Below are 14,438 nucleotides of genomic sequence, written 5' to 3'. Positions count from 1 at the left end.
GTGAATTAAGTTTATACTTCCATTATTTCACAGGAAAGGAAATAGTTTTTGAGTGACAGTATTAAAGCAAAAGACTTGTAAGTTTAGCTTGAACATTTGATTTCATAGCTATTTTTGTGTTTACTGTGACCTTTCAGATCAATGCAGTGTCCCTCTACCTCCTTTACCTTGTGGAAATGATTTCCTCGGGACTCCAGATCATCTACAATACTGATGAGGTAGGGTTTCCTCAAATTCTCTATAATTCATTTTTGTCTCTGGTGATAGCGTGTTTTTTTTACTTTTAATAATATATTTTTTGTTTCATAAAGATGAATTATTCCTGGATTCATATAACCAGAAAATATTTTAGCTTTCAAAAGTGTTTAATATTTTTCCCTTCATTTTTAAAAATGTGTATTGTATAGAACTTGTAGTAAAGCTTTAATCCTTTATTATTTCAAATGATCTGAAATAGAAGATGTGTAACTTTCAGACAATTTCAGGAACAATGGAAGGGAACAGTACTGGCAGATACCCTCAGCGTCCTCATGTCTTTTTGTAAGCCATCCTTTTAACAGCACAAAGAAACATCCTATTGTGCTATTTTTATTTGTAGACCTCAATAGGGCTCCTTATGTTTTCTAAAGACAAATGCCATATTCTTGTTCTTAATGGGAAAATTGTAAAGAATTTATATTCCAATGTTGAGACACATTTATTTCACAGATAATAATGCTTAAACCACACTCAGGCACACATGCTGACACATTTGGAAATGTGCCACAATGGGGCTTTTTTAAAAATAGCTTTTATTCTTGATGTGGTTTGTATAATGAAAACTCCATTAAAGAGTAGGCATACTGTATAATTACATTATGTGCTAATAACCAAAATTATCTTTGGACTGTACTGAGAGTACTAGGAAATAGATAGTCCTCCTGTCAGTAGTTTATAGTCTTGTACATCTTTACATTCTACACATTTACAGTTTTATATAATGGATAAATCCTATTTACAGGTCAAGACAAATTATGCAGAAAAATAATAAGAAATTAGTAATATCAAATTATGGCTTGTCCAGATGATTCATTGTATAATTTCACCTTTCAGTGTATCCAATCATTCAATTTTTTTTTTCCTTTTAAAATTTTTTAAAAGATTTATTTACTTGAGAGGGACAAGATAGCAGAATCGGGCAGGTCCACATTTAAACAGACTCATTAGCCAGGGTGAAGCAGAGAGGGCATATTCAAGGACATATGAGAGGACAAGCAGATGGCAAAGTGGGACCTGGAGATTGATGGACGTAGGAAAGCAGCAGAGACAATGGTGTGGTGTTGCCAGTTACCCCAGTTGCAGTCAGCGAGCAGTGATCTGAGCTCCATCACCGGCTGAAGCTTCAGCAGCAGCCAGGTGGGAAGGAGAGGAGAGTACACTGGGAGCTCAACAGGTGAACCCAGGCAAAGAACTGACCGTCCTGCTGATTTGTTTGATTTGACCAGGAGCACAGACCAAGCAGCTGGTGTTAGGAACGGGGTGAATTTCACAGCCCAGACCCCCACCAGAGCCACATCGGGTACCATTTTGTGTAGAGAGGCAAAGGCTGTGGAATGGGACTACGCATGCACTAAGCTGGGGTGAAACTCATTTTTGGCTCAGTGTGTTGCAGCAATGTGGCATCCTACGGGCTCCACCCAAAATATATCTGGACAGCCCTCAGGTCTAATGGTCAGCAGATCCAGAACTCCACGAGTGGCACATCAGGCACCAATTTGAACAGTGTGGCTAAAGTTTGAGACTGGAGAGACAACAGTAAGCTGTGCATGATTCAGGAGCAATTCACTTCCGGCTCAGTGCATTACACTGGTCCAACAGGGAAAATAATACCTACTTTGGCATTGTACAGGTCAAAATAGGTCTGGTTGGCCCTCAGATCAAACGGCCAGCAGGTTCTGGCAAGATCAGCACCACCAGCAATCTGGTTATTTGGGACACCTGGTGTCTCCCTAATTCTGGGACCTGCTCCAACAGGGAGAAAAGTTGTACAGACAATGGTGTAGCCACAACCTGATCTCACAGGAGGTGGAGAGTGCTGAACCAGGAGCTGGAGCCATTGAGACTGTGGTGGAAGCTTAACTCAGAGCTCAGACCTGAAACCTGGAAGGTGTGGCGCAAGTGACTGCAAACAAAGAGCCATGTACCAACTGCAATAAGTAAAATCGAACTGTAGACCTGTGGGTGACACGCCTTGTAACATATTGATATTAGATAGTAGAGGACTTGCATTAACTCTTTTAGTAATTGAAGCTCTTTCTATATAAATTTATTCTTATGATAAATTTAATCCTTTGTAAGGTGTCACTTGGGACCATTTTGTTTTTAAATTGTGTATTAGGTCCTGGATCAGAATTTCTTCTTGTTACTAAATATATTCTCATCATAGGACAAAGTGGACAAGCAGCCGGGAATCTATCATTCATTCTCTTCTCTATTTACTATTAAATTTTAGATTGGCCATACACTTTGTTTTTCTGAGGACTGAAGAATGTAGAGGTGCGAGATAGACCTGTGCATATTTTATATACATGTGCATGAGCATATGATATATATGTAATGTTATGTATTTTGTTTTGTGTATCTCTGTGGGTTTTTTTTTGGTAATTATTTATTTTTATTGGAAAGTCAGATATACATAGAGGAGGAGAGATAGAAATAAAGATCTTCCATCCAATGATTCACTCCCTAAGTGAGTGCAACGGCCGATGCTATGCCGATCTGAAGCCAGGAGCCAGGAACTTCTTCTGGGTATCCCACACGGGTGCAGGGTCCCAAAGCTTTGGGCCGTCCTTGACTGCTTTCCCAGGCCACAGGCAGGGGAGCTGGAGGGGAAGTGGAGCTGCCGGGATTAGAACCGGTGCCCATATGGGATCCTGGCGCATTCAGGGCGAGGACTTTAGCTGCTAGGCCATGCTGCCGGGCCCGTCTTTGGGTTTTTTAATGAGCTATTTTCCTTCTTTTTGCCCCTCATTATGTTTTTTGATTCTTTTGTTTTTACAAATGCTGAATTCATGGTGTAGTTTTCTCAGTAAGTACTATTATCTTAAGGGATGTGTGTACCCTCAAGAAGGTTCTAGGAGCATTATTACATGCCTGTGTTTGTGGTGATGGGAACTATGCTTCCTAAGGACAGGATCAGCTGTGTGTACTTATTTTCTAAACAGTCTCCTTGCCCACACAATTGCATCATGCTTGGTGCATATTTAGTATTTTTTGGTGTTTATGAAAATCTTTGCACATTTACAAACACTGATTTTTTTTTATTAAAGATTAGTAAGTATGAAGGAGACAAAGTTTTGTAATTCTTCCCTTGCAAGCCTGTTTTGTTTGTTTTACTTAATTGAAGAGAAACTCTTTATTTTACTTTTTAGAAAAGGCTTATTTATTTTTGCTTGAAAGAATTACTGAGAGAGAGGGAGAGGAGAGAGATCTTCCATGGAAAATACCTCAACTGGGCTGGGCTGGTCCAAAGCTGGCACTCCGGCTCTTCTTCCTGGTCTCTGACATTTGGGCCATACTCCACTGCTTTCCCATGCCATTAACCGCGAGGTGGACCAGGGCTGCAGCAGCTGGAACATGAACTGCCACCCTTATGAGATGTCAGCTCTGCAGGTGGAGGAGCAGCTTGCTATGCCACTGTGACCACCCTGAGAATGATGTTCACCCAAGTCATTCCTACTGTCTGTCCATGAAAATAACACATTTACATGTACTAGAGGGGAGCAAAGTAATAACTGCTGTATAGAATTCCCTGACTCTGTGACATTTATATAGAGAAATCTACAGTTAGATTTAAAAAAAAATAAAATCATGTGGAAATGAGTCCAGAAAATCTTAATTTTAAATCGAAGATACACACACAAATTTGTATAGCAGTGTGATTTGTTTTACATTTAGAAGTAGTATTTTCTTGCTATTATAGTAGAGTTCAATGACATGAAAATATGTGTGATTATGTTACAAAAGGAACTTCCTATACTTTGGTTGATCTCACAACTTTAAGTTGTAAGAATGCTTGGCAGGTTCATCCCATGTGCTGTAGCTCCAGCATCCCATGTGGGGACTAATTCAGGTCCCAATTTCACCACTTCCAACCCAGCTCTCTGGTCCTGGCCGAGGAAAGCAGCTGAAGATGCATCCACGAGGAGGGCCTGAGTGATCTTGTCCCCTAGCTTTGTATCAGCTCAGCTGTGGCCGTTATGGCCATTTGGGAAGTGAACTTCAAATGGAAGACCTTCTCTTTACCTCTTTTTCTCTCTTCATAAAATCTGCCTTTCATATCAAAATAAATCTTTTTACAAAATGCATTGAAAATGATAATTTACATGATTAAATTTCTGTCTTCCCTTTCTGTGTTTGGTTTTCTTTTGCTTTTAAGGTATTAACCTGTTAGTTATGTGTTTCTGTACTACATCTTATGCTAAATCTTACATGGAAGTGTAGAAACTGCCTAAATTCACTCGAATGTATCTTCTCTGGGATCATTCTGTTAACATGACTCCAATTTGGTAACCATTTAAAAATATTTTATCTGACAAATTTGTGAATCAAACATATACATGTGAGCTCACACTCAGAGTTTTTATTTGCTGGTTAAGTCCCCCTTAAGCATTGGGTGTGGGCCACGGCTGAAGCTGAGACTGGGAAAATTAATCTTGGTTTCCCGTGAGCCATCACTGCTCCATATTGGGAAGAAGCTAGATTTAGGAGTTGGAGCTGGGAATTGAATCAAGGCGCTCCAGTGTGGCACATAGACAACAAGTAGGCTGACTGCTTTTTAGTGTGGTAGCCTTTAGTATTAATGAAGGGTCACGAGTCAGTGTCTTGCCATTTTAGGAAAAAAAATAGCCAAGTGTTTTTTCTTAAAAATTCTAAATTAGCACAGTAGCTTAGTGGCTAATGTCCTCACCTTGCATGTGCCATTATCCCATATGGGCACTGGTTCATATCCTGGAAGCCCTGCTTCCCATCCAGCTCCCTGCTTATGGCCTGGGAAAGTAGTTGAGGATGGCCCAAAGCCTTAGCCCCCAGCACCCATGTGGGAGACTTGGAGGAGGCTCCGGGATCATTGCTGCGGATCTGTGCAGTTCCAGCTGTTGCTGCCGTTGGGGAGTAAATCAACAGATGAAAGATCTTCCTCTCTCTCTGTCCGCCTCTCTGTATATCTGACTTTCCAACAAAAATAAATAAATATTTTAAAAAAATTTTTCTAAATTTTGGCTTAACAATTCTTTACTTGGAGCCTTCTATAGAGTTAGTTATATTGACAATATAGTTTATCAGGTAGTTCTGTATGTGTTTGATGTTGCCACCATAAATGAAAGTGCATTTATTCAGGAGTCCCCGGTCACTTATTCAGCTCTTGAAGAGGGAAGGGTTGAGTTAAGAGAGACTAATTATGTTAACAGTCAAGGGGATTTTGTTTTGGACTCTGTTGGTGGATGTAATTGCATCTTGGATATACCATACAAGTAGAATCAGATCATCCTACAATTGTGGACCTACATATTTGGTTATTAACTGACATATTGGAGAACGTGAGAAGAGGGTTAGCTGAATAGCAGTGGTATGGGTAGCTGTTGAGAGTTTGTTATTTGGATCTGTTATGTTTGACATGCTGCAATTAAACAATGAAGTAGATGTATCTCAATGGTGATTGGATAAGCTGGTAGGAAGTTGAATAGTGGTGTCTTGGATGCACCTAAAGGCCTGGGAGACTGTGATATGATGGCACACAAAATTAATTTTGGAATATTATTATAGCATATAAGTTACAGAAAATATTAAGAGAATTCAGCAAAGGAGGCAATGAAGGAAAGATCAGTGAAATATGAGATTGAAGCATTTTAGAAACAAATGGAAGAAAATGTATGAAGCAGCAGGGGACAATCAGCTAACCAATAATCTCTAGAGGTCAGATTAACACTGCTGTCATTGATGAGGTTTTTTTATTTCCTTTTAATTTCCTCAGTGACATGTTAATTCCTGTTGTTGATTTTGCTTATGGCTTTTCATTTAAGGGGATATATAGTAAATGTGTAATACATCATATCCAGATGTAAAGGAAAAACAGTGTAATTGAAGGCATGTGTGGGTATATGGTTGTGTGTAGGCACAATGACACCAGTTGCATTCACCTTTGATTGTTCCTGTTTTCTCAATGAAATATAAAGCAAGAATGGCACCAAGGTATGAAAAAGAACCATTCTGAAAGACAAATGATCAGAAGGTAGAAGGGGTGAAATAGTTGCATGAGCTCAAACTTTTCTGGTAACTAATTTCATCATATGACTTATTGTGGTTGAAGCTTCACAGATTTCTTAAAACTTGTGGAAAAACCACGTGCCCAAAGTAACATTTTAATTTGGGCCAGGTCTACATGCTTAATTCCTATATCATGCAATTGTAACAACATATATGATAAGTTATCTAGCATGCAAGATCCTTAGAAACTTGCCAAGGTTTGTATAGAAGACTGATCACCTGAGAGTAAAGTTTCAGATTTCCATTAGGAAAGCAGTTCTTTTCCACATATCTATTTATGTAAATATACTGTTTCCAGCTCTACTTTCAGACCAAGGGTGGTCTCCCCATGAAACTGTTGAATTTATTTGGACAATAAGATGCTGGACTCTGTGCATGATCCACTCCCTCAATGAAGGAATCATGACTGGTTATGAGCTGTACTACTATAACAATATGGAGGAATCCAGTATGGGGGGAGGGTTTGGGGAGGAGCAAGGGGAATCCCAGAGCCTATGAAACTGTGTCATAAAATGAAATAATAATAATAATGAAAATACTGTTTCGATAAATAGTATAGATGTAGGAAACTAAAAATGTGGCTTCATAAGTTATTCCTTACTCTTGTCTCTGAAAGAATATTTTATCATGTTTTATTCTTAATTATAGAAATTGGAAGCTTGTGTATATAAATGATAAAAGCTATTTTAGCATTGTCATCTTTGGAGATTTTGTAGTAGATAAATCAGCAAAACAGTTCCTAATCCTAATCAGAGATTTTTTTTTAATTATTATTTTTGGGGTATTGCAATCTAAATAATAAAACATATGAAAAATAGCTCAGTAGTGAGGACTACACCAGTATTGCTTTTATAAATATACAGATCTAACTAATAATTAGAAAGGCAAAGTAGCAGAGATAGAGGGAAACAGTGATTTTTGTTTTGTTTTGTTTTTGAGATTTTGTTTTAAAGAAATTTTTCCCTTTGAAACTCAGAGTTACAGAGATAGAGCGATTGTTATTCCCCATTTTGCCACGGTGACAGGATCTAAGCTAGGCTGAAGTCAGGAGCAAGGGATATTTTTCAGGTGCCCCATGGTGGTGCAGGCCCCTAAGCACTTGGGCCATCCTCTGCTGTTTTCCAAGCACAGTGGAACTTTGTCAAAATTGAGTAGCTAGATCTCCAACTTGAAGCCATGTGGAATGCTGACAGGTTCTGACTTCACTTGTTGTGCCACAGCACCAGCCTCAGATTTTTGAAAAAAAAAATTGAATTAATATAAAGAAATCATTTTGTGCATTCTGTAGTTTTAAGAAGATGACAATATTTTTCTCATGGTACTCCCATGATTACCCTTCCCCCTTCATCAGTTTTTGCAGACATAATTTTAATCTGCCATATATTCACAGGTTTAATGCACCCCTAATCACAACATTCAAGAAGTATAAAAGAGGACGACCACAGTTTCATCAAAGTATAAACATACACTAACACCAATAATTACATCCCAAAGTGACCATTTTATTCCTATACATTTTTTATATTCCTTAATTCCTGCTGCAAATCAGAGGAAATGGGTGATATTTATCTGTTTGAGACTTACTTATTTCATGAAGCATGGTGGGTTTCCATTGGATCTGATTTCTTGTAAAAATCAGGATCTGATTATGGCTTAGTAGTTGTCCACAATGTATATACACCATATTTTCTTTATCCAATTATCAGATAATGGACATCTGGGTTCATTGTTATCTTAGCTATTGGGAACTGAGCTACAATACAAGGACTTTCTGTTCTGTAGTTCTTCCCATGCATCAGCATTTTTTTAAAGATTGATTTTATTTATTAAAAAGCAAAGAGAGAGAGAGAGATAGAGATTTTCCATCCATTGGATCACTCCCCAGATGACGGGGATGTGCCAAGCCGAAGCAAGGAGCTAAGAACACATATGACTCTGAAAATTTGGAGCCTCCTCTTCTGCTTTCCCAGGCATGTTGTTAGGGGAACTTGGCTGGAAGCAGAGCAGCTCAATTTTAGCAGTAAGTTCCTAGCCTTTGCCCAAGTTCTGTGTGTGACTCCAAGGTGCTCATCTGCAGTGCACAGCTTTCGCTTTCCGGTTTTCCAGATCCCTGACTTGAAGCAAAGGTGGAAGGCTGGTTTCACAGGTTGTTTCCAAGTGTTCTGTTAAACTGTGCATTTTTCTATGGCCTTCTGATGTTCTTAGAATGCTAGGGGTCTTCACAAAGTTTGTGGAAAATATGTCTAACAAAAAGTAATTTGTGAATTTCAAAACATTGCACCAACATTAACAACTTTAAATATCCTTTTCCTAAACTCTTAAAATTACTTTTCTATGAATTAAATTAAGCATAATTAGTAATTATGTTTAATGTAATGTTTTATCTCTCCACATAGCACTTTCATCTTGAAGTTTAGTTATTCTGTGTGACATCTGTTAACCCAGGAGTCTTAATGTATTTTTAAAATCATTTATATAAAATAGCTTTAATATTCTGTGACATGTTACTACATTTAAAAGTCTATGTGCAGTACATCTAATGGGAGCCCATGTGCTTGAAATATGTTACCAAATGCCAAATGAAATAAAAGGAATTTCTTCATTATCCAGTATTTAGCAAACACCTATTGCATACCATACCTTCTTTTGGACATATAGATTTCATGAAATAAGTTGTTGCAATCTTAGTGTTGTTATAAATGCTCTTCTTCAAAATGCTGATATATATTTTGAATAACATTTCTAAGACATTTTTCAAAATTGAATAATACCTTGACATTGCTATCACTTCATTGATTTTATAATCAGTGAATTTATACACATAGCCAAATATGTTCCTTTGATTTTTTTACTATATGTAAATTCTTAAGTGCTTATATTCATTAATTATAAAATGCTATTGAATAAATGTGGCTTGTCCCTGCTAATAAATGATAGATGAATGACTGAAATTGATCTTTTACCTGGTTCTTCCTAAATTGTGACTCACTAGGAAGTCTTAGATTAATTCCTCCTGTGTTGTTTACTGTGGCTCCAGTAGCTTAAAAAAAAAGTGTGCTTGTTTCCTCATATGCTGAGTTGCCTCAAAATGACTAATAGTTTATCTTACTTTCTTTATTACCTCAAAGTGGCTGTTCTAAAAAGAATGAAGATAGTTCCTAAGAAGGGATCTGTTAGCTTCCTTTAATCAGAAATTGCTGCTTTTATCAGAAATATCAAAGACTTTTCAACAGGTTTTTGCTTTTTCCTTACTGATCAGAGTGCTTGTACAGCTCGCGCTACCTGACTTTGGTTGCTGAGAAAATGGGGAGTTTTTTTGTTGTTACAATCATGCTATCCCAAAGAAGCATATTGTAAGTCATGTATGTAAACTAACATTTTCTGGAAGCCAAATAATATAGATAGATGGAAGTAATGTTATAATGTGCTTTACTTTGTATAGTTTATGTAGAATAATAATTCAATATTTAATAAACATAAAAGAATGATTAACAAGATATTGTAGATGGTTTTGTGCAAAATCTTCAAACTCTGGTATGTATTTTTCACTGAAAATCCCTTTAACTTCTGACTGACTATATGGTAAGTACTAGATGGGCATGTTCATTATCTGCTACATGTGATTATTTTAAAATTATGTGAAAAATGCTACCTCATTGGAAGACATTTGTCCTCTGAAGGAGCAACCCCACCTCCAGATGTTTTGTCTATTTCCTCCATTCTGTATCCTCATCCAAAGTCATCCAACTGACCGGCTCTTGAAATTTCCACATCTTGGAAACCTTTTTTCCTAACCGAAATGGTGATTCATCCTTACTTTATTGCTGATCCTTGTCTTTTAAAGCAGGTGTCATAGCTGTGACCTGTTGTTATTGAAAAAAAAAATTAATGCAACTTGCTGCTCATTAGTGATCAGAGCTTTTTATAATATTTTGGCTGTTTGGGTTGTTATAATTTAAGTGTGACTCACAGATTTTAAGGAGGTTCAAATATTTTCATTTCACACATTGGAGAGCTTACATAACATTTTTATTATTATTATTAATTGTATTGCATTATGTGACACAGTGTTATAGGCACTGGGATTCCCCCCACCCCTCCCTGAACCTTTCCCCCATGGTGGATTTCTCCACCTTGTTGCATTACCACAGTTCAAATTCAGTTGAGGTTCTTTCATTGGAAGTATTTACCAAGCATAGAGTCCAGTGTCTTATTATCCTAGTGGGTTCAACGATTTCTTGGTGAGACCGTCTCTGGTCTGAAGGCAAAGCCAGCAAAGTATCATCCCAATCAATTAAAAGCCCCAACATAACATCAAGAACAATTTATAACATTATGGCATTAATAGGCATGGTATTGATTAACCAATACATTAATAGGAAAATGCAGGTTCTCAACTGCATCCTGTGACTTCTTCATAGACATTTCAGTTTTGGCTTATGTTCAGCTATGTTCTATACACCTCAAAATGGCTATGGATTACTATTCAGCTGTCTCGTGTCTATTTTCATTTTAGTATTTAGCTGTTTATAGTGTTGAAGCATGATTTCGCTGAAGTGGATTATAACTCTAGCAAGTCATCGGTTTAGGTACAGAACTTTTTTTTTTTTTTAAGGAGGGGTGTGCAGAGAAATCCCCAGTGCCCCAGTGAGGCATAACTAATCTTTGTGTCTGTCCCACCTAGTGAGATATGAGTGAATCCACGCTGACCATTTCCTGTCTGATTCTAAACTTTCCTTATTGTTGTCTGTCCATTCTAAGTTTTTTGTTTGTTTGTTTGTTTTGAGGGGTTTCTGGAGCGATCCTAATGGTCATCGCGAGAGGGTGGGGAACCAGAGCCAGAGCTAGGCTAGGACCAGAGAAAGCCCACCTCCCTAGTCCCGAAGGAAGTTTATTATTCTTCTGTTTCTGCAGATTGCTCAGGGCTCCTGGTTGTCGTTCCAATGACGCTGGTTTCTGCACGGCAGGGTTTGAACTTCTCCCATCCCCTGTGGAGACTCCATATGGGGGTGGGTGACCTCACAGTTCTCGGCCTCTGAAGGCATTCCTATTCCCCGTGGTCTCCTTAGCGGTTGGGATGTAGTCCTTGGTATCAGTACTGATAGTCCTTGGTGAGGATCTGGGAGTCCTCAGGGTTGGTATATGAGCCTCCTCCTGTCCACCCGCTCCACTCTAGGGTCTCCCCCCACCGTGCTCCATACGCATGACCTCCTGTTAAGAGGCTTTCAGGGTCGCTTCCAATTCCCCACTTATGCCTGTGTAGCTTTACTATTGTCTAGTGCCGATTCGAGTCTGTTGTCTGTGAGTTACCAGATTTGATCCTGATAAGCTATATTTCACGTTTCCTCACACTTTTTAGGGAAGATAAAAGATTTCTCTGCATTCCCGCCCCGTTACAGATTAACCCCATTAAGCTAAGAGAAATGAACCAATCCCAAAAGGTTAAATACCACATGTTTGCCTTAATTTGAGATGAAAAGATGTCAATCTGGAAAACAGCACCTGTGTATTGTAATGTTATTGCAATCTCTGACACACTGTGTCCAATGCAATAAGATAATGCATTGTAATCTATAAAACAATAACATTTGTTTTTTAAGCTTTGTTTATTTGAGGGCCCGGTGTGGTAGCCCAGTGGCTAAAGTCCTCACCTTGCATACACTGGGATCCCATTTGGGTGCCAGTTCATGTCCCAGCTGCCCTGCTTCCCATCCAGCTCCCTGCTTGTAGCCTGAGAAAGCAGTCTAGGACTGCCCAAAGCCTTGCAACCCTGCACCTCTGTGGGAGACCCAGAAGAAGCTCCTGGTTCCTGACATTGGATCACCTCAGCTCTGGCCATTGCAGCCACTTGGAGAGTGAATGATCAGATGGATGATCCTCCTCTCTGTCTCTCCTCCTCCCTGTATATCAGACTTTCCAATAAAAAGTAAATAAATCTTTAAAAAAAATGTGTTTATTTGAAAATTAGAGTTGCAGAAAAAGAGATCATCCATCTGTTCGTTCACTCTCCAGATGGTTGGCAGGGTCAGGGCTGGGCCAGGCCGAAGCCAGGCGCTTCATCCTGGTCTCCCGTGTGGGTTTCAGGAACCTAAAGCTTGAATAGTCATACACTGCTGTTCCCAGGCTATTAGCCAGAAGCTGGAATGTAAGTAGTGAAGTCAGCATCCATATGGAATGCCAGCATTGCAGATGGAGACTTTATGTGCTAAGCCACAATGGCAGTCATTTCTGCAGCACTTTGAAAGAGTGAAAATAGGTGTTAAAATTGGACATACCTGGAAAGGTGCGATTGAGTCAGATAAGCTTTTTAGCTGTTTTCCGTTTCTCAAAATTTTTATAACCTACTTTGTTTTCTATTATTTTTTTAAAGATATATCTATTTATTTATGACAAAGTTAGATATACAGAGGAGGAGAGACAGAGAGGAAGATCTTCCGTCCAATGATTCACTCCCCAAGTGAGCGCAATGGCCGATGCTGTGCCAAACCGAAACGAGGAGCCAGGAACTTCCTCCAAGTCTCCCACATGGGTGCAGGTCCCAAGGATTTGGACCATCCTCGACTGCTTTCCCAGGCCACAAGCAGGGAGCTGGATGAGAAGTGGGGCTTCTGGGATTAGATCCGGCGCCTATATGGGATCCGGGTGCATTCATGGTGAGGACTTTAGCCGCTAGGCCACCGGGCTGAGCCCCTGTTTTCTACTAAATGAATTATCCTGGTTACATATACATGTTTTGGGGCTTTTGTTTGTTATTTCACTGTGTCTGGGTTCAAAATATTGCAGTTATGTGGGGAGTTATTTTTCATGAGCCTATATTACTGGTTATAGATTTTTTTAAAGAATAATGTCTGTCAGACAAATTCCGAAATATTATTTGTTACTGAAGTAAAGGTTGGAGATAAAAATATTGACAATTGCTTGAGTCATAGTAAACAGAATGATCTCATCTCATTGTCATTTCTTATTGTTGACTTCAATATAGTTATCTAAGACATAAAACAATCACTGACATTTGGCAAACAATTTATGTGTTATTGAGGACAATTACTAATACCATAGTTTCTCCATAATGTTTCACAAGCATCCTTTACTGTCATAAGCAATGTAAATTAATAATAATATATATATATAGCCATGTATATTAGAGTCCTCTTCTCTATGCAACCAGAAAATGCCAATATTTTAGTCCCAAAAGGCGTAACTCCCAGCTCCCGTGTAAGAATTTTTAGTGTTAAAAAACAGAATAAGAATTACCTCATAATTCCATACAAGGCAATTTTGATAAATAAAAAGAATAAAAGTTATTTTATTCTTTTTTTTTAAGTTTTATTTTTTTTTATTGGAAAGTTGGATTTGCAGAGAGAGAAGCAGGTACAGAGAAAGATCTTCCATCTTGCTGGCTTACTCCCCAAGTGGCCGCCAACGGCTGGAACTGAGCTGATCTGACGCCAGGAGCCAGGAGCTTCTTCCAGGGATCCCAGTGGGTGCAGTGTCTCAAGGCTTTCTCGAGGCACAAGCAGCGAGCTGGAAGGGAAGCAGAGCTGCTGCGATGGGAAATGGAGTAGCCAGGATATGAACCAGTGCTTATATGTGATCTTGACACATGAAAGGCGAGGACTTTAGGCACTAGGCTACCACACCAGACCCTATTTTATTCTTCAAATAAAACTGTCACAAAGACTTTTTAAAAATATTTGTGGCAGAATAAAATAACTTATTATGAAGCAAAATTTATATGAATTGATCAAAGTAAAATATGCTGCCTTGTTAGATATGAGGCAAATTTTGAATGATAATACATGAGCTGTAGCCTAAAATTTTAACTTTTGGGGATTTTTCCAGCTTATTTGAACAGGAAAACAGGAAGAATGACAACTAACACTGAAATTTTGAACAATTCCCTTTCTATGTGGCTAAATGATCTTCCTGCATTTTTAAGCTAAGAATTAAATACAGCAAAGGTGTTAATATTCTGATGTGGTAGAAAAATCATTTTGGTAACCACAGTTATTTTTAATCCTTTCTTAATCACTTCTTCACAGCATGTATGGATTGTATATGCTACTGTTAGCTGTCGAGTCTTAGTCATGCTGGGAGTTAAGTAACTGATGATAAGCTTAGCCTATAAACATACT

At 38.5% G+C, this 14,438-nt stretch overlaps 1 protein-coding gene across 4 annotated transcripts in view; it reads left to right on the top strand.

Annotated features, from left to right (window-relative positions):
• The window catches only part of PHKB (phosphorylase kinase regulatory subunit beta), a 221,839-nt gene that overhangs the window by 54,403 nt on the left and 152,998 nt on the right, over positions 1–14,438 (top strand). For all 4 annotated transcript variants that reach the window (XM_040982753.1, XM_040982754.1, XM_040982756.1 and 1 more), the window contains one exon: positions 138–218. In XM_040982753.1, coding sequence (XP_040838687.1) covers positions 138–218 — 81 coding nt within the window. The remainder of the gene's footprint in view (positions 1–137; positions 219–14,438) is intronic.

The sequence above is a fragment of the Ochotona curzoniae genome, unplaced genomic scaffold (genome assembly GCF_017591425.1).
Source record: "Ochotona curzoniae isolate NIBS_2020 unplaced genomic scaffold, NIBS_Ocur_1.0 contig_3622, whole genome shotgun sequence".
Lineage (NCBI taxonomy): Eukaryota > Metazoa > Chordata > Mammalia > Lagomorpha > Ochotonidae > Ochotona > Ochotona curzoniae.
Note: the sequence above shows the minus strand (reverse complement) of the source record. Positions and strands in the feature narration are given on the sequence as shown.